General features: G+C 38.7%; 1 protein-coding gene across 3 annotated transcripts in view; it reads left to right on the plus strand.

The window, feature by feature from the left end:
- Positions 1–13,058, plus strand: part of CPNE3 (copine 3) — a 50,268-nt gene extending 37,210 nt beyond the window's left edge. For 2 of the 3 annotated variants that reach the window (XM_032421641.1, XM_032421642.1), the window contains exons 13-17: positions 2,881–2,935; positions 3,016–3,067; positions 6,533–6,666; positions 7,782–8,018; positions 9,697–13,058. In XM_032421641.1, coding sequence (XP_032277532.1) covers positions 2,881–2,935; positions 3,016–3,067; positions 6,533–6,666; positions 7,782–8,018; positions 9,697–9,807 — 589 coding nt within the window. In that variant the 3' untranslated portion in view covers positions 9,808–13,058. The remainder of the gene's footprint in view (positions 1–2,880; positions 2,936–3,015; positions 3,068–6,532; positions 6,667–7,781; positions 8,019–9,696) is intronic. The other variant, XM_032421640.1, reaches the window with a different exon arrangement.
- The last annotated feature ends 9,671 nt before the right edge of the window (positions 13,059–22,729 follow it).

Consider the following 22,729-nt stretch of genomic DNA (forward strand, 5'->3'; position numbering starts at 1 on the left):
CTAAGCACTGAAAATAGGGACTTGGAAAGTTTAAAAAACCCCACTAAATGAATAAATTAAATGAAGAGATGATTCTTTGCAAGTTCAACAAAACTCAAATAAATCTGCCAACGCTGACCCCCAAGAAAGAGAAAACATGCATAGAATATTGGTAATGAGACAGAGATTATAAGCATAAATTCAAGAAAAGACATTTAAAATTAAAAGTTAATACTACGTAAAACTTTATTATATTGGAAAATCTGGATTAAAGGATTATTTTTGTGGGTGGGGAGGAAAGCTTTAAATTACCAGAGTTGATTCAAAGAGCCTGAGTAGACCTGGAACCATGGAAGGAATGGAATAGCTAGTCAAAGAGCCATTCCTCACAAGGGCACCAGGCCAAGACAGTTTCATACCTAAATTCTAGCAAACCTGTAAGGAATGAATTCAAACCTAAAATAATCAAGTAAAAAAATATTAGAAAGTACTGAGAGTTCAGAAAGGTGGTCAGATACAACATAAAATTTAAAAAATCAGCAATTTCTCACTATCCAGCAATAACCAATTCAAGAAATTACAGCAGATACAAGATCACAATTCATAATGCAATAAAAAATGAGAATGAATTCATTAAGAGGTCTAGGATCTTTAGTAAGGGAAAACTACAAAGTTGTACTAAGGGACAAAGAAAAACTTGTTTAAGTGGAGAGATATACAGTGATTCTAGATAGGCAGATGTCATAATGATGTAAGATACAAAATTTCTCCCCAAATTAATCAATTCTAATCAAAATTGCAATGGTGCCATGCTAAAATGATTTTTAAAATTTTTTAGAGGGGAAAAATGAATCAGAAAAGCCAAGAAATTTTTCAGGAAAAAAAAGAGGGGAGTTTGCAGATATTAAAACTCATTTTAAAGCTATATTAATTAATATTACAGAACTAGTACATGACCAGTAGAACAAAGCAGGAAGTCTTGAAATAGACCCTAGTGTGTACGTGAACTTAGTATGTGACAGAGATGACATTTTAGGGAAAAGGAGTTGTCACAGCTGCTAAACTAGACAAGAAGTGAATTTGGATCCTTAATTCATACTCATACCAGTATATGTTAAGGTACTATTTTTTTTTTTTTTTTTAAGATTTTATGTTTAAGTCATCTCTACACCCAACCTGGGTCTCCAACTCACAACCTTGAGATCAAGAGTCGCTTGCTCCACCAACGGAGCCAGCCAGGTGCCCCTGTTAGGATACTATTTTGTATAGAGTATAGACAAACTGCTGGAATGGACACCTCCAAAACAAAATGCATTTACCCAGAGAGGTTTATTTCTCTTTCATGTTGCAAGTCTAGAGATAGTAGAGGACTGATAGGGCAGTTCTACCATTGTCAAGTCGTAGATTCCACCCCTGGGTCCAAAGCAACTGCTATGTTTCTCATCTTGTCTGGTCAGTGGGAGGAGGAGAAAGGCAACTGGGAGGGAGTACAGTGCCTTCCCTCCTAGGGGCATCGTGATTCAGAAGTAACTGACAGCCACTTCTACTCACATTTTCTTGACCAGAATCTAGCCACCACCTGGACACACGCAGCCCAGAGATGCTGGAATAGATAGAGCTAGTGTAGTCTCTAGCTCGGGTGTTCCATTATTAAGAAGGGAGAGAATGGATACAGGCGGAGAGTAGCAGTTTCTGTTTCATAGCCTACTCCTAAACTCTCTCTGGATGAATTAGAAGTTTAATATCAAAATCAAACCTTGAACGTTCTAGGAATAAATATGTGTGAATTGTTTATAATCTTGCAGTGAGGAAGGCTGAGCAAGGCAGCAGAGGCAGAAATCATGAGAGAAATTTTATTTGTTCCCATTCATTAATACTGAAAACTATAAAAGGAAATATATTTTAAACAAAGTTAAAGGCAGACTACAAACTGGGAAAAATACTCCTGATCTGTCTGACTTAGATTCTATCCTCAACGGAGAAAGAACTATTAAGAACTAATGTAAAAAGAGTATCCTAGCTGGGACATCTGGGTGGCTCAGTCGGTGCAGCGTCTGCCTTCGGCTCAGGTCATGATCCCAGCATCCTGGGATCGAGTGCTGCCTCGGGCTCCTTGCTCAGGTGGGAGCCTGCTTCTCCCTCTCCCTGCTGTTTCCCCTGCTTGTGCTCTCTCCCTCTCTCTCTGACAAATAAATAAATAAAATCTTAAAAAATATATATCCTAGCAGAAAAATTAGTATGTTCATTACAGTGTTTTATAATAGCAAAACATTGGATGTTTATTGGTTGGGGGAAAATGTCCATACAGTGGAATACTTGGCAGCCATTCACATGATGTTATATATTCAGGTTCATAATCCTTTATCCTTAAACCACTGGGGCCAAATATTCACACATTTTGCTACAAAAAATGTGAAAATTTTATATCTGGCATTTGCACCATGTTTCTGTGGCCTAATGTATGAATATTCATATTCAGTGGCACGAATAAAAGCTATAAATAACCTCATATCAGTTGAGGTCAGGTTTTGCTGCCAAATGAGTTTGCCATAAGCCGACGAACTTGTGGTTTTTAGAGCGTTATGGATTTATCTACATATTTATTCAGCAAAACGATATACAGTACTTAAGTAGAAAATAGCATGTTATAAAATATGAATATAAACTCCATTTTTATAAATATATAGAGACATTTTTCTCCCTCATTGCACAGAAAAATACTTAGAATGATTGTTGCCAAATACTAACATTGGCTCTCTCTGGTGGTTATTATGGGTTTAATCTTTATATTTTCCTAAGATTTTGAATTTAAAAAAGAAACTATTGGTTTTATTAAGAGTAAAGATAAAATTTTCTATTTAAAAAAAATGATCTTTCAGTTTTTACAAATTTTCTTTTTAGCGATAAAATGTTTCCAGCTTTTGGTTTTGGAGCTCAGATACCTCCTCAGTGGCAGGTAAGAGGAAATCTTATTTTTAAATATTTGCTTCCCACAAAAGCAAAACAGGCTTCACCAATTCTTTCCTCTTTTGGCAGGTTTCGCATGAATTTCCAATGAACTTTAATCCATCCAATCCCTTCTGCAACGGTAAGCTAAAAAGTAACCAGGAAGATTTTATACTGAACACCTCACTAGTTTGTTACTTGTTTTTTTCTTGTGGTTTACTCAAATTCCCTCCCTAGTTTTCTTTTTGTGACATATTTAACTTTCTGTTGTATAAAGTAGAAGAATTACACCACATTGTTGGTTTGAGTGGTAAGATACTAATGGTGCAAATCTATTATGATGATGATTGTTGGCTAAGTTCTACTTTAAAAGGTTTAATAGAACAAGAAAATTCTCAATCTTGAGAGTAGATCAATAAAAATAATCATATTATATTCACATTTCACATATTATTTTCACATCTTATTTTAAAACAAACCTTCAGTAAAATGAGTTATCTAGTATCAGATTTATGAAGCTTTTCTCAGAGTAGCAGTCACTCTCTACAAGGAAAAAAATGTCCAGCATCAAATAATTGTTACCCAGACTACATCTGAATGGGCTAAAGGAACAAAGAATTAAACTCCTATAGTGGCTTTCCTCTCTATAGACAGCGGAAAGCTGACATTTGTTTAATTTCATTTTTTTATACCTCAAATATCCAAGGGCTTCTTCCTTTTTACCCCATTGGGCAATCAACCTAAAATGCCTAATGTCCCACAAAATGATAAAAGACGGAACAGTTTGGAGGAAGACAGAGAGGTATGGGCAGAGGCATAAAATTGTAGACAATAGGTAATTTTCTGAAAAGGGTCCTGTTGACAATTACAGAATGTTTAGATTTCTAACAAAAGAGGGTGTTCTTTCCTTATCTTCAGTATTCATGAACAATATTCCTAAGGCAGAAGAGCATGAACATTTTGTTGGGATAATTTGTATTGGGTTTTTTTTTTAAAGATTTTATTTATTTATTTGACAGAGAGAGACACACACAGAGGGAGAGGAAACATGAACAGGGGGAGTGGGAGAGGGAGAACCAGGCTTCCTGCTGAACAAGGGGTGTGATGCGGGACTTCATCCCAGGACCCTGGGATCATGAAGGACCTGAGCCAGAGGCAGACGCTTCACCAGCTGAGCCACCCAGGTGTCCCATATTAGGGTTTTCTTGTTTTTCCAGGACACTTTTTTTCACACTAATTCAGTGTTCCTTTGATGTACTTTCAGTGGCCAGTTGTGACCTTTTTATCCCTAGCCATTTGAAACTGGGAATAGCAATTCTTTTCAAGAACTGTTTCATGCTTATGATGAAATTGGAACAATTTTTGGAATTCGGTGTAATTACATCTCTTTTCTTGCCAATAAATATGGATGACTTATATCATGTGATAATTCATTTTAGAAGTTCATTTACTCTGAGTAAAATGAGCCCATCTTTGGGCTGCCATTAAGCGCAGCTTTTCTACTTTTGGTTCATAGTCTGAAAAAAAGAATGTTTGGTTTTATTTTATTTTATTTTATTTTTAAGATCTTATTTATTTGTCCGAGAGAGAGAGAGAGCACCAGCAGGGGGAGCGGTAGGCAGAGGGAGAAGCAGGCTCCTATTCGGTCCCCCCTCGCCCCCGATGTGGGACTCGATCACAGGACCCTTGGGATCATGACCTGAGCCAAAGGCAGTTGCTTAACCGACTGAGCCACCCAGGCATCCCAAATCCCTTTGCTTTTAGACAAAGAACATACTGTGCTGAAAAAAATACAACCTTATTTTAAGCAAGGAAGTTGAATCCCCTTTTCTTAATTAATCATTGAACTTAGTTGCCCAGAAATAACATGTCTCATTTGTTCCTTTAATGCAAAGGAAGGATTTTGGCATAACTTAATTTTAGTGGAGGAACTGAAGGCAATTGATATCTGTGAAGAAATTTAATTAATAGTTTATATATCTTCAGATTGAAAAGCAAGCTGAGATGATAAAAATGAAAGGATATTATTGCTCTGGGGACTCAAATTTTCTATAGTATGTGTCATTGCAGCAAAATCCTGCTGCTGGCCTATGGTAGTATTATTTTTGTTAGTACTGGACTGACTTCTTCCTAAGCTCAAAGTGACAAAGAGGAGTGAATTAGAACTCTTAAATGTTAAGAGAGTTGGTCTTGTGCAACTTTTAAATCAAGTATCTACTTCATTTACTTGTTGATCTCTGATCTGTTGGGTATGTTTTAAGCAAGAGACCTGTTTGGTTTACGTTAAAAATCTTTTGAGGCAGAATTCCTTGATGATCTCAACAAGTATGGGGGACGTTCTTGAGGATTTCTAGTATCTTACCTGCATCCTGGACTCTCAAATATAAGGGGTAGATCCCATAGGCGCATATGTCTCATTAAAGCTTCACCTGGGGCTCCTGGATGGCTCAGTCGTTAAGCGTCTGCCTCCGGCTCAGGTCATGATCCCAGGGTCCTGGGATCGAGCCCCACGTCGGGCTCCCTGCTCAGCGGGAAGCCTGCTTCTCCCTCTCCCACTCCCCCTGCTTGTGTTCCCTCTCTCACTGTCTCTCTCTGTCAAATCAATAAATAAAATCTTAAAAAAAAAAAACAACTTCACAAGCAATGCTTTTACCAGGAATGCCATTCAACCTCCACTAAGTTGTGCTGTTGTAATAAACAGTCTAACTCTCAGTGATTTAGATAGTTTATTTCTAGCGATAGTTTATTTCTTGCTCATTTATATATCCCTTTACATGTGGCTAGTCTGCTTTGTGTTTCTTGTTTTGGGAGTCAGGACCTTCTCTGGGATGTGCTACTCCCTTTGCAGGGGGAAAGAGCAAGATTGCTGGTGAAAACAGGCAGTGGCTCTTAAAACGTCTACCTAGACATGAATGTCATGTCCATTTACATGCTTGGTCAGAGCTAGTCGAATGGCCCTGCCCAGTCTTCCACTATACAACATCCCAGCAGGCCCAGGCCATACGGCATAAGCAAACACATTAGTATTTCTGCAGCAAAATGTAATCCATAACCTGGAAATGAATTTTTGGAACTATACAGTTTACCATACCATGCTTAACCTTTAAGTTATTGAGTAAGCTCTTGACTACAATTAACATTAGGTTTATAGCCATCTGATTTTGTAGAATCTATGGCCACATGTGCAAAAGTTTTTCCACTTAATCAGTAGATGTTTCTTACCTCTTATTGTCAGTTGTGTGATGCAGCACCTTTTTCATGATTCCTTTTCCATTAAAGTCTTATTCCTAAAACACAAAAATTATGCAATATAACAGTCCTACTGTAGATTAATGAATAGTTTGGCTGCGATGAAAATAAATGTCTTTTATTGGAGGAGGGTAGCATTTACAGGTGTTTGCAATGGAGCATAGCTATGAAGTTTTGTAATACAAGGTTTAAGAGGAACTCTTGAATATAGAATTTTTCACTAAAGTGATAGATATGTATATATACACATACATATACATACATACACATATGTATATAGAATTAAATTAACCAGTATGGTACACAATGAACAATTAAATTGTGTTTGAGAATTTTTAATACTGCTTTTTTTGTCTAGGAATCCAAGGCATTATAGAAGCATATCGGGCCTGCCTTCCTCAGATCAAACTCTATGGACCAACTAATTTTTCTCCAATCATAAACCATGTGGCCAGGTTTGCTGCTGCGGCTACCCAGCAACAGACAGCTTCTGTAAGTGCGTAGTGCAAGGGGACAAGGAGGACGAAGATTGCTTCTGGTGCCATTTTTCCATTTATTTGGTCCATTGAGATACAAAGAGCATAAAGTCATAATATAGGTATCCTTGTTTGGGGGGGGTAACAGCGGTTGTTGTCAAATTAGTGATCATTAAAAGCAAGACAACAAAAAAAATAACCCTTATACTCATGAGTCTTTTCTCTGCCATTTGAATTAATTTTCTTAAATGGGTTTTACTAAAAAGAAATGATTAAAATCTACCATTTCAAAGGTAGACTTAACAAATTAAGGTTGAGAAAATTTACAATTTCAGTTGCTGATCAAAAATTACTTAAAAATTATTTAAAAGGTTTGGATGAGATAACCATTACCTGTTGGACCTTGATACCAAATCTCTCTTAGCTTCATAACTTTTTATACCCAAAAGGGAGGCAGTGATAACTACCTCATATGATTGCTGAAAGGTGAAATAAGATAATTGATAAAAAATGCACAGTGCCTGGGGCAGAGTAAACACTCAGCATGTATTAGCTTTGTTATAAAACTTATTTCCATTCTAGCTTTAAATGACCCAAAAGATGGGAGTCACAATTTTATGTAACATTTTACCATCCTCTAAAAATATTTGTCAGAAATGACAGAATTGAGAGAAAGAATCCCCCCCTTAAACCATATCCATTTTTTAAAAAGTGCACTTTAGTTTAATAAACAATTCTACTTCCATATTTGACTTTTAAAAAATGGAGTTGCCACTTACTCCCTTGATCAATATTTAACATAATTAATACTTACGTTGAAGTGTTTATTCTTATGCTTACTAAAAGTTTAATCTTTGACATTTAGATGTCTTGCTTCTGTATATTTATGCCAGCCCGATTTTGTGGTCTGTTGCACTTTTAATAACTCTGCAACTTTTGTATCAATAAATCTCCTTGTCATTAGGGAATGTTAGAATATTTTATGTAGATGGTATCCTGGGTAGAGACTGGCAAGGAAAATGAGCAAGAAAGAGACTGAATGACTCATCAAGCTGGAGATGTTTTTAAACCATTGTTTTTATTGTTTGGGAGCTCAACCTGCTCAGTGGATATAATTTTCTTTCTTGGCAGCAATATTATGTGCTCTTAATCATTACTGATGGTGTGATAACAGACCTTGATGAGACCAGACAAGCTATAGTAAATGCTGCCAAGCTTCCTATGTCCATCATCATTGTTGGAGTAGGAGGTGCTGACTTCAGTGCCATGGAGTTTCTGGATGGTGATGGTGGAAGTCTCCGCTCCCCATCAGGCGAGGTAGCCATCCGAGATATTGTCCAGTTTGTGCCTTTCAGACAGTTCCAGAACGTGAGTACCACTCCTCCTTATTCTTCATGCACACTAAGGAGTTTGAACACAGACCTTCACCAATCCATAACCAAGTAGTTGAGTAGGTCTCTGGGGTTAGAGGATGTATGGATTTTTGAAGAGCCCTGATTAGATTTCACAGTTTTGCTTCAAGTTGTATACTTGCATGCCTCTTGCAGTCTATATGATAAATTGTTATAAAACTCTATACAAGTATACGATGAATTTGCCAGACTGGAAGTTGATTTGACGAAAATCTCTCAGGACTTTGTTTTACCCAGTTTACTCCAATGGTAACATCTTGTAAAACTATAGCACAGAATCCACGACCAGGATATAGACATTGATAAACAATCAAGGTCCATCACCTCAGGACTCCTCATGTTGCCCTTTTATAGCCACACCCACTTCCCTTGCACCTGCACCCACCTTTAACCCCGGGCAACCACTAATCTATTCTCCACTTCCATAATTTTGTCATTTCAAAAATGTTATAGAAATGTTAGGATTGGCTTTTTTTTTTCACTTCAGCATAATTTTCTGCAGGGTTGTTGCTGCATGTGTCCCTTTTTATTGCTGAGGAGTATTCCATGGTGTAGGTGTTAACCGTTCATCCGTTGAAGGACATCTTTAATTGTTTTCAGTTTTTGTCTGTTATATGCAAAGCTGCTATAAACATTCATGTACAGGTTTTTGTGCAAGCATAAATTTTTATTTCTCTAGGATAAATACCCAGAAGTGCAATTGCTGGGTTGTATAATTATTGCATGTTTTTTTTTTTTTTTTAAAGATTTTATTTATTTGACAGAGAGAGAGATAGCGAGAGCAGGAACACAAGCAGGGGGAGTGGGAGAGGGAGAAGCAGGCCTCCCGCCGAGCAGGGAGCCCGATGTGGGACTCGATCCCGGGACCCTGGGATCATGACCTGAGCCGAAGGCAGACGCTTAACGACTGAGCCACCCAGGCGCCCAATTATTGCATGTTTAATTATTAAAGAAACTGTTGAACTTTTCCAGAATGGTTATGCTTTTTTACATTACCAGCAGCCAATGTATGAGTGTGGGGGAAGGTGATTAAAAGTGTTAATGTTAGGGATCCTTGTGATGATGAAACAGTTCTGTTTCTTGACTGTGGTGATGGTTGTACAGATCTACCCAGATGATAAGATTACATAGAATAATACATCCACACATGCAAATAAGTGCAGGTAAAATAAAACTGGTAAAATCTGAATAAGGCCTGTGAACTGTACCATTGTCAGTTTCTTGGTTTTGGTATTCTACTATAGTTATAAAAGATACTACCTTTGGAAGGAACTTGGTGCATATTATTTTTGCAACTTCCTATGAATCTGTAATTATTTCAACATAAAAAGTTAAAAAAATTAATACCAAGTGAATGAAAGACCCACCTTTAAAAGTTAAAGAAAAAAGTAATTATCAAATGCCAGAAAGCTGGCACCAAAAAAGGACTTGATAAATATTAGTGGGAGTAATAAAGCGCTCCTAAGTAACATTGGTTACTTAGCTTATTCTGTGTTTCACCTAAGACACGATATAAGCCCAGGAATTGGGAATAACTCCTTTTTACTGACAGGTGAGGTATTCCTAGTCTGTTATTAAAATGCCAGTAAAATTTGGTTACTAATTAAGTCGCTTTGATTTTGTTTTTTCATAAGGCTCCAAAAGAAGCTCTCTCTCAGTGTGTCTTGGCAGAGATCCCCCAGCAGGTGGTGGGCTACTTCAACACATATAAACTCCTTCCTCCCAAGAACCCAGCTAAGAAATGAAAGGAGCTATGGCCGCCTGAGCAGAATTCTTTTGTGCTATATGAAGCAATGGATTCCTCTCCTACCCCGAATCATGAATCTGTTATTTTACATGCTCTTCATCCCTAGCATTTATGATATAGACCTAGTTCTCTATGGGTTATATCTATTTAAAGCATTCTTTTTATACTTTTTTTTTGGAGGGAAGTGCTAAGTTAATCTTTGCTCAATCAATGCAGTGATTGCTAGTGACTTACAGTGACGCTATGGGGATTAGAAACTCACGTGAGAAAAGTTGATTTGGAGGTTGTGGTTGTTTACTTTCACATGGTGAAAATACTGTTTTTGAATGTTTATCAATAGAAAGAATGAAAAATTGCTGGGTTGTGATTTACAGGTTGCTGTATTTTGTTCTAGGCAATATATGTTTTACAAACCAATGTAACCATACCTGATGACAAGAACTTCTTAAATTAGATGATATTGAATTTGTTCCTATAACCATATTCAGTGCTTTTCTAGGGGATAAAACTACGTTCACTTTTGCCTGAATTTTGCTGCAGTTTAGACAATGCAGTTTACAAAACAGTATGCATTCACTTAGGACTTCTTTAAAAATACTGGATAAGAAGGGAAGGCATATATCCAATTCTTAAAATGTACAATCAACAAGTAAAAGGAACCTCGTGTAAGTAAGCCATTTTTATTTGCCTTCCTGGATTTTTTATTTTCATCATAGAATACTGTAAACATGGTCAGATTTGACCTTTTCATTTACTGTATGTGACATTCAGAATTCTTTGTCTGCGTAGATGATAGGTTGTCCTAGATTCAACATTATGAGGGTATTTTAATTGGAGTTTGCTAAAATGGTTAGTACTGCTTTGTCCAGGAAAGCTAGGAGGACCAAATATATAAGGGGAAATTCAGAATTCCATTTCCTTTTAACTAATGAAAGGCTTATTAAAAAAAAGACAATTTTTATATTTTCCTTGCTAACCTCTCACACATTGATTTGTATATTTGTGCAGATTCATTTAGACATTTTCTCCCTTTTTTTAGTAACATTTTTCGTCTGATTTTTAAACTCATGATAGTGGTTATGTATTAATCAAAATCAAATTTTGCTTTTTAATTATGTGATTCCCTAAGCCCAAAATGTATGTATTAAGCCTAAAACCTGTTGTAACTTAAAAAAAAAAAAAAAATTCCCCCTGCTGCATTAGGATAGAGTGGACTTTACATCCTTTTTTTTTTTTAGAGTAGAGTTTTTTTTTTTCCTGATTTTTACCCTTTAGAACATATTACTTAACAAACATGACATTTTCAGAATAGATTCAGTAACATTTTATTAAAGAACTTGTGTGCCAAGTACTATGCATATTCGTATGTTGGCCAATCATCTCTAACAATTTAATGTTAAAAGTTGTGTGTTTATCCTGTATCCTTAAATGGATGCACCAGTGCCTTGCTGACGTGACTTTCAGTCTTACTGAAAAGTTGTACCACAGCTCATATCGCTTGTTCTCTGAAATGTCTAAAGGACATGAGCTCTCAGCCATGAAGAACTTTGGGTTCTCAGAAACAGCCTGTTGCCAAGGTCAGGCTGAAGAGGAGACCTGCTTGCTCTTGTGGTTGCCTAGCTCATGTGAGCAGTTCCCACTTTCCCACTTAGCTAGCTCTCCTTTGCATATGTGCTATTAACCTGAAGGTACCTAACTAGTAGTCTCTTACCCTATGGCATATCTCAGTTGACAAGTCATTTTAACATTAGTTAAGTGAGAAGAAAACTGATAACTCTTCCAGTAGTTTGGAGCCTTTTTGTCTCGTATGTCCTGATTTCAATTCTCTTTGTGTGCTTGGAAATAGCATATATATATTGCTGTGGTTTTCAGGATTTTTTTTAAACAAATTGAAGCCTTAAAAAAAAAAAGATATACATACATTCTCAGTGTATGGTAAAACAGAGAAGTAGAGCTTCTCTAGGTCCAGAGTCCTCCTCACTGGGCCTCCTCCTCACTCTCCTTAACCAGCTCCTGGAAGCACCTGAGTCACCTGAACGGGGTCCTCGGAAACCACTGGTCAGGAGCATTCATTGTTTTCATTAGCCAAATAACAGTACTTCTGTCACCACTGTCAAATTGATTTGGTTTTCATAATTTTGTATTCTGGTTTTAACCAGAATCATTCCAATTTTTATTTTATTTTTCATTCCAATTTTTAAATTATTTTTTTAATTCATTCTTGATCAGGTTCATCAGTAGATGCTGTTATTCATAAGAACTGTGATTCCAGCAAATGAGGACAATTGACACCTTTTTTGCACTTTTGAATAAAAGCATTTACAATTTCTAAATTACCATTTTGTAAAATTCTTGCAGTCTCACCATTTCATCTCATCACATGCTGATTTAATATTGTTTTATATAAAAATAGTCCTTTTCCCTATTGTGCCACCATTCATTCAAGTGTCATTAGTTTTTAAAATGCATTAAAAAATAACCAAGTTCACTTCCACACCTTATATAATCAGCTGTATTACAACACATATTGGGGTGACAGTGTCCTGGACAGACATAATATTTCTCACATATGCCTTTACTGAGAAAATAATATACCCATTAGTGTGGTCATGTCACCTTGTGCTTCAAATTGAAATTTTTTAAGATCATAAAATTTCAAAGTCAGATCAGGGATTTACAACTGTTTTTTTGGTAGTGCCTTAGGCAGCCTTTCCAGAGTAAATTCTGAGCCCTATTGCTGTTTATGCTTTATTTGACATATTTTGCCTTTTTCATTTTATAAATTTCCTGGAAAACCATCTTCAATAAATTTTCCCTAGTCTCTTTATGTGTGCAGTTGGTAGTCATAGGAGTGACACATAAGGGAAGCCAGAAGTTTGGTTGAGATTGAAGGAGACTATTTTGTGCTTTAATGATGTCATACTTGATAATAAGTGTTTAAGTTACTAATATATGAATTGATGTTAAATATATCTTCCATTTGAATTCCCATTGGATAAAGTTATTTCTTGATGTGATACAATAGTTCCTTGTTTTCATTTATTCTTTCTCTAAATGTTATCAAAACCAGTAGAAAAATTAGAAATAAAGTGAATATAGTATTTTAGGTGGCCTGTATTCATATTTTACTGAATTGAACAGTTTGAGTTTTTTTTTGAATTATTTTATGGGATTTATTCATTTAAAAGATACTGCTGAATGTATTCAAGATACATTTCTTTTTTTTTTTTTTTAAGATTTTATTTATTTATTTGTCAGAGAGAGAGAGCACAAGAAGGGTGAGCAGTAGGCAGAGGGAGAAGCAGGCTCCCCGCTGAGCAAGGAGCCCGATGTGGGACTCGATCCCAGGACCCTGGGATCATGACCTGAGCTGAAGGCAGACACTTAACCAACTGAGCCACTCGGGCATCCCTCAAGATACATTTCTGGGTGTAGTAAGGGAAAGGTTCTCAGCTTATAGCTAGATGGCCTGAAAAATATGGCACTTACATTTAATCAGTTGTGTTAAGCAGGATAGTATACCGACCTTACTTTTTTGTTTGTTTGTTTTTTAAATTGCCTCTGTGATATTGCAGTCATTGGGCAAGGCCTTGGGGATACAATGGTAACCTAAGTGGTCACAGCTGCTGCCTTTATAGAAATAATGGACTGGGGGGAGAGAAAACATTAAATGAGTAATTACAGAGACATGAGGTCAGTGTATGATGTAACATATTGTATCAGGAGACTTGACCCATCTAGTTGGCAAAGAGCACTTCCCTGAGGATGTGCCATTTAAGCTAAGACCATAAAGTTAGCTGGTTGAAGAGGGTTAAAAGCATTTAGAAGGTGTTAGGTCAACAGCAAGTATAGACTTGAATGTTTTAGGAATGGAAAGAACTTAAAGTGTGCTGGAATATAAAGTGTGGGAGGCAAAGTGGTAGGAGAAGAGGGGAGATGAAGTGGAGTGATTGGTAGAGTTTACATCCTGCAGGACCTTTGGGCATGCAAGGGAGTTCAGTCTTAGGCTAAAGGTAATGGGATGCCACTGAATCGACTTAAGCAAAAGAATGATGTAATCAGGTTTATGTTTTTGAAAAACTGGAGAGCCTTACATTTTAGGTCGGACAGATGGATGCCTGTTGCCAAACTTGGGCCTGGCCACAGTGGCTTTGCCTTGGTGAGGCCCTGATGAGGGAGTTAGTGGTGGTCATCTTATGGTAGAGACTCAGCTGTTTGTTTATATACTTGCAAAGTGTCTGATTCTAGGTCAGTTTCTGAATTCTGTGCTTTTCCTGCCACAACCCTGACTCCACATCAAATCATCCATTAGGCCCATATCTTATCAACTCTTAGTGGTTCAGAGGCTGGCTTGCACCTCGTGGTGATGCAGATCCCCAGGATTGCCAAACTTTCTTGTAACAAGACCATGACCCTTATCATTTGTCACCAAGTATGGCCATGTGAGCATTGGCTACATTCCCCAGAAAATTCACAACAGGTTATAGTGTCCTTGGAGAATTTTACTCTGGCTTGGCTATTGATTCTCTCCTCCTGAAGAAGAAGTGATCAGTGAAGGATGCCTGGGTGGCTCAGTTGGTTAAGGAGCTGCCTTCTGCTCAGGTCGTGATCCCCGGGTCCTGGGATCGAGTCCCGCATGGGGCTCTCTGCTCAGCGGGGAGCCTGCTTCTCCTTCTGCCTCTGCTCCCCCTGCTTGTGTGCTCTCCACCTCTCTCTCTCTGTCAAATAAATAAATAGAAATCTTAAAAAAAAAGAAGAAGTGATCAGTGAGGCAAATATCATTATAAGCAGAATTTTTACTCTTACAGCAGGGAAAGGGAGGCCTTATCTTTGGCCTTTTCACAAGTAGACTGAGCACAACAGGTTTTGTAACAGCACCTGGTATTCTAGGACGGGACTCAGATATTCTTCTGGCAATCAACAGGCAACATCAAAATGAGTAAAATTTCTTAGTCACTTCAAAGAGCTTATGATCTAATATGGAAAAGGAGACAGTATATGATGCTAAAATAAAAAAAAAGAATAAGCAAGGTGAGGCAGCCCTTTGTGCTTAAAGTAAGACTGTTTCTTATGCTGTTAGGCATCTGTAGTCAAGAGTGCAGAGGAGACTCTTGAACACCGCTGGCGAGATGCTCCTCCCTCTCCTCCTTCCAGCACTCCTTCCTTTCTACCGCTGTCCTACGACTGCCCGGATTGATCCTGCCAGTCCTCACAAGAAGCTCAGATCATAAACTTCCTTACTGTAACCCATCTCTGGCTCCTCTGTATGATCCACGTCCTAACCATACCCCACTTCCCTGCAGCTGCCCAAACCTTTCTTCCACTCTGCCTTTAGGAACTGGGTCATTCATTAGCATAATCCCTTTGTGTTTTTATTCTAATTAAAACCTAGCCAAAGAACAATGCCTTTGTGTTTTTATTTTAATTAAAACCTAGCTCCCTTGAAGAACCTTACTTCCTCTGCAGTCCTCTCAAGTAGTTGTTTTCTCTTCCTGATCTACCATTGGGCTTGGAGGCAGGGTTAAGTGTCCTCCTTGGTCCTCCCTTCTGCCTTAGATAACCTCTCCCCACTCTTTAAAACCTCCAGTTTTGAAACTCTTATCTTTAGTTTAGATCACTTTCTATCCATCTGTAATAATCTTGTTTTCCGCCTTATCTCACCCCTCACTCTTAAAGTCATACCCTAGAGTTTATTATTACCCGTAACAAACCTTTCCTAATCTCAAGTATCCCATTTCCCAATAACAACCCACTTACAGTTCACTCCCTCTAGTACCGCAACTTCAACAAATCATTCTCCATCACTACCTTCAAGTTACTAATCCTACCAACTTTTCAAAGGCTCCTACTCCTTTTCTAGACTTCTTTTTTTTTTTTTTTTTTTAGATTTTATTTATTTATTTTTGAGAGAGAGAGAAAGATCACAAGTAGACAGAGTGGCAGGCAGAGGGAGAGGGAGAAGCAGGCTCCCAGTGAGCCCGATGCCGGACTTGATCCCAGGATCCTGGGATCACGACCTGAGCCGAAGGCAGACGCTTAACCGACTGAGCTGCCCGGGCGCCCCTCTAGACTTCTTTTCTACTGATCTTTGCCTTGGCCACTCTGTTCCAAGCATATGGGCTTTCTTGCTCTTACGTGAATATGCCCGGCATATCTCTGGCTCAGGTCTTTTGCACTTGCTGTTGCCCCTTCCTGAAGAACTCTCCCTAGTCACTTGTGAGCTTTGTTCCTTCACCAATTTAAGGTCTTCATTCAAGTATCCCCCAGTAAGGCGTTTGCTGATCACTTCATTTAAAATTGTACCTCTTTCCCCAGTACCATCTATCCCTCTTCCCTGCTTAGGTTTTAGTTATTTTGTTTCTTGTCCTCTTCACCCACTATCATGTCAGTTTCAAGAAATCAGGGGATTTTGTTTTTTTGTTATTTTATTGATTGCTGCACCCTGAGCCTGGAGAAGAACTTGGCATTTAGTCGATGCTCCCTAATAGACATGGAAAAAAAAAAAAAAAGAATGAATAAGGTATGTGTTAGAGCATATGCAAGGATAGAAATTAGTTTATATGAGAAAATGAAGTTTAGAGTGGGGAGATTTTCATCTCATTGTAGGGAGCAATCAGAACACTGGGGAGATCTTGGAGAGCTTCACAGGTGGTTTAGTATTTCATCTGAGATTTGAAGGTTACTTAGGGTTTTCTAATGTAGAGAAAGCAGAAGAACCTGCAGACAAAGAAATTGACATTGTCTATGGCTTGAAGTCAGAAAGTAGTGTGGGTTGCGAACATTGTTGGTACAGGGAGAGGAATATGTGTTTGTAATAACCCTTATATTTCATAACCGAATCTCTTTACCCACTTTTACAAATGGGATGGCAAAATTCCAACTCTTAATTTTTCACATTCCTATTTTAGTGAAATTTGTGGTTCGTCCCTTTCTGAAGTGCAAGCTAAGTTTGAAACTTTCCTCTCAGATTTAGAATATAAATATGGTCCTTACATGGCAGACTTTACTATCATTTTGCCCCATGAAATTTTGAGAAATATGCTTGTTTATTTGAAAAACTCCTTCTTCAGGTGGATGCTACTTTTATCAAGTTAGGCCATGATCTTCATGTTTGAACAACAATGTGGTATCTTTGTCCTTGGGTTCTGCCATACTGTGGTATGATCCTGGGCACAGGATTTTGTTTTGTGTTTTGTATAAGGAGGCCTTGGAGTAGTAATCTCTGAATTCCTTTTCAAGTCTAAGATTCTGGCATAAACAACAGAGCTTGATTTATTTAAAGCTGGATGCAAGAAACTACATCACAAGCCTGGTTAATAACCCTTAGCATGCACTGTGCCTAATTTCACATTACTTAGAGTTTCCAGCAGATGGGGTCCTCGTATCAGAGTCATTGTGTGCAATAGACAGAGATGACTAGGGCTACAAAGGGACAGTAGGAGGGGCTGTGACCTTTCAGGTAGGCTTCCCTTTCCTCATCTGAGGGAGTTACTGTCTAGAAATGTCAGGTTGTATTGCTTAATGATGCACATTTATTTGACCTTTGCACTATCATTTCTAGTCACAAAAGTTATAGTGGGAAAAATACAGCCAGTCATAAAAACTCATGGAGGAAAACATCAAATTTTACTACAGTGTGTGGGTAAGGTACTTAAAACATGAATTTCAAGTATCTTTGCTTTGATTAGATATAATAAATTCCAGAACAGCATAATGATTAATAGCTTCCAAAGATTTAAAAAATTCCTCATAGGAAGGTAAAAGAATTATTATAAATATAGAATAGGCCCAAATTACATAAAGTATAGACTCTTTCTTCTCTTGTTGGTGTTCTGTGTAGCAATTTATCATCTAATGCATAACTGAAATGAAACAGTTTGTTATATATTATCTTAGGGTTATTTATTAGCAGTGTTTCACCAAAGATGGCTCCTAGAATATGGGGAGGGGTCCAAATTATTCCTTTTCTGTGGGTGTACTTAGAGTTTTTGGCTCATTCTAATACAACATTTGATATAGCTGTACACTTTAACAATAATTTCAAGTTCAAAATTCTCTCTCATTCTTTTTTTTAAGTAGGCTCCACGCCCAACCTGGAGCTTGAACTCACAACCCTGAGATTAAGAGTCAGATACTCTACTGTTTGAGCCAGCCAGGCACCCCAAAGTTCTCTCTTTTAGATAAAGAAAGGTTTTGTTTATTTTTGACATGGTCTGTGTGTGGGATTACCACACTTAGCAAACAAAAATACAGGCATCAAATTAAATTTGAACTTCAGATATATAATAAATAATTTTTTAGTATAGATAGGTCCTAAATATGGCATGGGACATACCTATACTAAAACATTACTCATTGACTGGGTGTCTTGTATTTTATCTGGTAATACCCTGTTTGGGTGATTGCAAAAATGGCCACAGTCCTTCCGCTCTCTGTACCCACTACTTTGGCAATGTGACTTTGCAGTCCTCCCATCAAGAGGTGGATTTCATTTCTTCAGCCCTTGCGTCTAGGCTGGTTTTGTGACTTGGCTAATAGAATTCTAAGCCCAGACCTCAAGAATGGTGCTCACTTCTGCCTTCTCTCTCTCGGAACCCTGTGCAACCTCCAAGCCCAGGCTAGCTTTTTGGAGGATAGGAGACTATATGGATGACACAAGCCAACCCATCTGAGACATCTAGACCAGCAGCCCCCAACCAATTCAGCAGCTGACTATAGAGCATGGACTAGCCCAGCTAAGACCAGAAGAACCCCCTACTGAACCCAGCCCAAACTGGCAACCTACAGAATCATGATTATTACTTTAAGTCACTTAGTTTTAGTTAGCAAAAGCACATGGATACAGTCTAACAATGTAAAGCACAGGTGGACATTTTTAAAGACTAGTGGACAGCTTATAGGTTGTGTAGAATTTTGAGAGCTACAGATGAAATAATATGAAGTAATTTTTGTAATCAATTTTGAGCAAATAATACTTGAAGATGGCTTCAGGGAGCCAGAGGAAATTGCTTATTGGATAAACACTTGGGCCCACAGAAAAAAAATTTACTTGTATAAAGAGATGTTGCTTTACTTTTTTAACAATGTAATGTTTATAAAGTGTAGAACTTCTGCTGAGTGACTCTTTGATTTCTTCTTCCTTTTCTGGGGATCTTTTCAGGATATATCCCTTTTAACCAGTCATTCTGCACTATACCTTTGGCAATTGATTACTGAAGTCAGACCCAGGTGGGGGTTGAGGAAGAATTTTCATATATCTATGCACCATCAATTAGCCAGTTAGTCAACAGACTACTTGTTGCCTAGTCAAATGACTAATGAACATGGCTCTATCAGGGATTCAGAGAAGAGAGATATGTGGGCTAGTAGTGGTAGGGGAAAAAAGAAAAAGTGGTAGGGAAAAGCTTAATCTTTTTTTTTTTAAGATTATTTATTTATTTATTCATTTACTTATTTGACAGAGAGAGACACAGTGAGAGAGGGAACACAAGCAGGGGGTGTGGGAGAAGGAGAAGCAGGCTTCCCGCTGAGCAGGGAACCTGACGTGGGGCTCGATCCCAGGACCCTGGGATCATGACCTGAACTGAAGGCAGACGCTTAACAACTGAGCCACCCAGGCGCCCCGGGAAAAGCTTAATCTTTATCTCTGGAGATCCCTGGATGTCTGGGTTTTGACTTTGGGTTAAGAGAAGGGTGATGGGATTTATGATGTGGTATTTCAAGTGCTAAACTCCTCTGATGACCCCCAGAGTTGGTCTTTGCTTAAGCTTTTCTACTGTCCTAATTGATTAGTCAGCCTGCCTTCATTATGTGGCTAGAGGGGTTTATGACCTCCACTGGGAAATAAAGTTTTGAGCTCTCTTGTAACCTAGATTCCTTGCATAGATATTGATGGTTCAGTCCTGAAACAGAATGTGATCAGATCCTTGTGTGACTAAGAATGCTGGGAACTTGTTCATGGGATGCCAATCAGACCCCTCAGTGCTTGCCTGGGCTCTTTCTCTTGCTGCATTGTGTCCATTGCCTTTAAATAAAAACAGTGAGGATGAGTGTGAGTATGAATATGAGTATGTGAGTATGAATAGGCTCTGTGGAACATGGTGAGTCCTTTCCAATACCCTAATTTTGGAAATCTTTGCACTCTTGGTGACCCAGGGCAAGTTAATGATTACTACGTCTCATTTTCCTACTCTGAAAAGTGGTGAAAATGATAAAAATAATGACGACTTTGTAGGATGGTTAAGAAGATTAAATGACTTAGTAGTGGTATCACATTTTTAGAACAATAGCTGGCACACAGTTAATGTTATATATTAGCTATTATTATTTTGAGCCTATTTGAAACCTTAGCATGGGGGAAATTTTGTCTCAATTTCATTTTTGGGGGTTGGGGGAGGCATGTATGTGTGTAATAATTGTTTCTTGTCCCCTCACCTATTATTAAGAAAAATACCTTGTTTTAAAATAGTTGGTCTTGGGACGCCTGGGTGGCTCAGTCAGTTGGGCATCTGCCTTCGGCTCAGGTCATGTCATGATTCTGGGGTCCTGGGATTGAGTCCCACATCGGGCTCCTTGCTCAGCGGGGAGCCTGCTTCTCCCTCTGCCTGCCGCTCCCCCTGCTTGCTCTCTTTCTCTCTCTCTGACAAATAAATAAATAAAATTTTAAAAATAAAATAAAATAGTTGGTTTTTAATTGTTCATATTAAGTAGGTCACCGTGTGGTGGGGCACATAACATTACAAGTTAATTTATTGTTTGTCTGCAATTCAACATTTGCATTTTTATTGGGGCACATTCAAATGCCCTAGTGTGTGTTCAGAAAATAGTAGCAGGGCAACCATTTTGCATTCTTAATGATGTTTGGTTTAAGCTAATGCTAGGTTTAGTTTGCATTTGCTGGAGAGCACACTGTTTAGGCAAGGAGATAGGTGGGGGAGAGAGGTCCTGGAGGGAAGGAGGTCAATGCTAATCCACATCATGACAAGTGGAAATTTGTCACAAATACAGATAGTGCACAGGAGACAGCATGCCCTTGGGGAGATCAGGGATGAGGTGGAGGGGTGTTCTGTACCAATTGAGTTTTGTCAATAGCAGTGAGATTTACTGTGACTTGAAATTGAGTATAAGATATTGGAGGATAAACCTTGCCATCTTGAAAGGATCTGGGTGAGAAAAAAGAAAACCCGAATGAGCACTTCCTGGGAATTTATAAAGCCTCAGCTGATACGAGTGAAAAGAATATAGGAGAATAAGACCTGAAGTTCCAGGGAATCTGGCAGAGTAGGAGGACCCTAAGCCTGCCTGTCCCACAGATATAACTAGATAATACTCACATCAGTGTAAATAACTCCCAAAATGACTCAAAGACTGGCAGAACAAACTCCACAACTAAAGACATTGAAGAAGCCATATCAAAGAAGGTAGGAAGGGCTGAGACATGGTTTGGGACCCAAGGGGACCATGGCCATCCATGGTTGGGAAGGAGCTGGTGGCACAAAGAAGGGTGAGAAAAAGACTATCACACTGGGGAATGCACAGAGGGAAGGAAACATCCATAATATTTGGCTTTGAAAGTGAGAGGGGATGAATTTCATGAGTTCTTACAACCAGTGAGACTTAGAGCCTGGAATTAAAAAAAAAAATCAGTGGCTCAGCTCTGGGAGAGCCCAGAGGGTGTTAGGAAGTGGAGTCCCTGCCCTTAAAGAGACAGCACAAAAAACAGCCCACAGAGATACAGCGTAGGAGCATCAATTTGAAACATGTCTGGGGCATACAGGAGGGAGTTATCTACTCATCTCAGAAAATGGCCTGGAGAGGCAGGAATCACAGGGAGACCTCTCTAGGAACAAAGTTGCTGGCGGGCATAATTCTTCTCTCACCTCCCAACATAAACACACAGTCACCTGTGGGAACCAGCATGGTGCTGAAAGTCACTATCTAACTTGTTTACACCAAGCCCCACTCCTGTGCTTTGGTGGATCTGCCCTTCCCAATCATGCTTGCCTCACATTCCTGGTGTTGCTGGTCCACTCCCCCAGAAGACTGACACAAACCCTGGCAATACCATGTCTATGACCCAAGCATTTTGTAAAGTCTTGGTTCAGGCAGTGGTGGCAGCAGGCCTCATTTTCCAAGCAGACCAGCGTGCACCTTGTTAAAATGTGCCCCACTCCAGTCAGGACCAAACACAGCCCACACCAAGCAAAGAGAACCTCTGCAGACAACTGGACTAGAGGAAAAAGCGGCCAGTACACAACAGCCGGGCATAGGCAACACACATAGGAGACATTGTCTGAAGTGCCAGGCCATAGGGAACAGGGGACACAACACTCCAGGGCATTACAGGACCTCTTCTTCATAAGATCATCACCTTCAAGAGCAGGAGACATAGCTGACTTTCCTAACACACAGAAATGGACACAGAGAGTTGGACAAAATGAGGAGACAGAGGAAGATGCCCCAAATGAAAGAATAAGACAAAACTACAGCAAGAGACCCAAGTGAAACAGATATAAATAATATGCTTGATAGAGAAAGTAATGATCATAAAGATTCTCACTGGACTTGAGAAAAGAGTGGAGGACATCAGTGAGACTCTTTTTTTTAAATTATTTTTTATTAACATAATGTATTTGTTTCAGGGGTACAGGTCTATGATTCATCAGTCTTACACAATTCACAGTGCTCACCATAGCACATACCCTCCCCAATGTCCATCACCCAACCTCCCCATCCCTACCACCCCCCTCCACTCCAGTAAGCCTCAGTTTGTTTCCTGAGACTAAGAGTCTCTTATGATTTGTCTCCCTCTCTGGTTTCGTCTTGTTTCATTTCTTCCTCTCTTCTCCTATGATCCTCTGCCTCATTTTTCAAATTCCAATATCAGTGAGATCATATGATAATTGTCTTTATCTGATTGA

This window comes from Phoca vitulina, unplaced genomic scaffold, assembly GCF_004348235.1.
Source record: "Phoca vitulina isolate PV1807 unplaced genomic scaffold, GSC_HSeal_1.0 scaffold25, whole genome shotgun sequence".
NCBI classification, from domain to species: domain Eukaryota; kingdom Metazoa; phylum Chordata; class Mammalia; order Carnivora; family Phocidae; genus Phoca; species Phoca vitulina.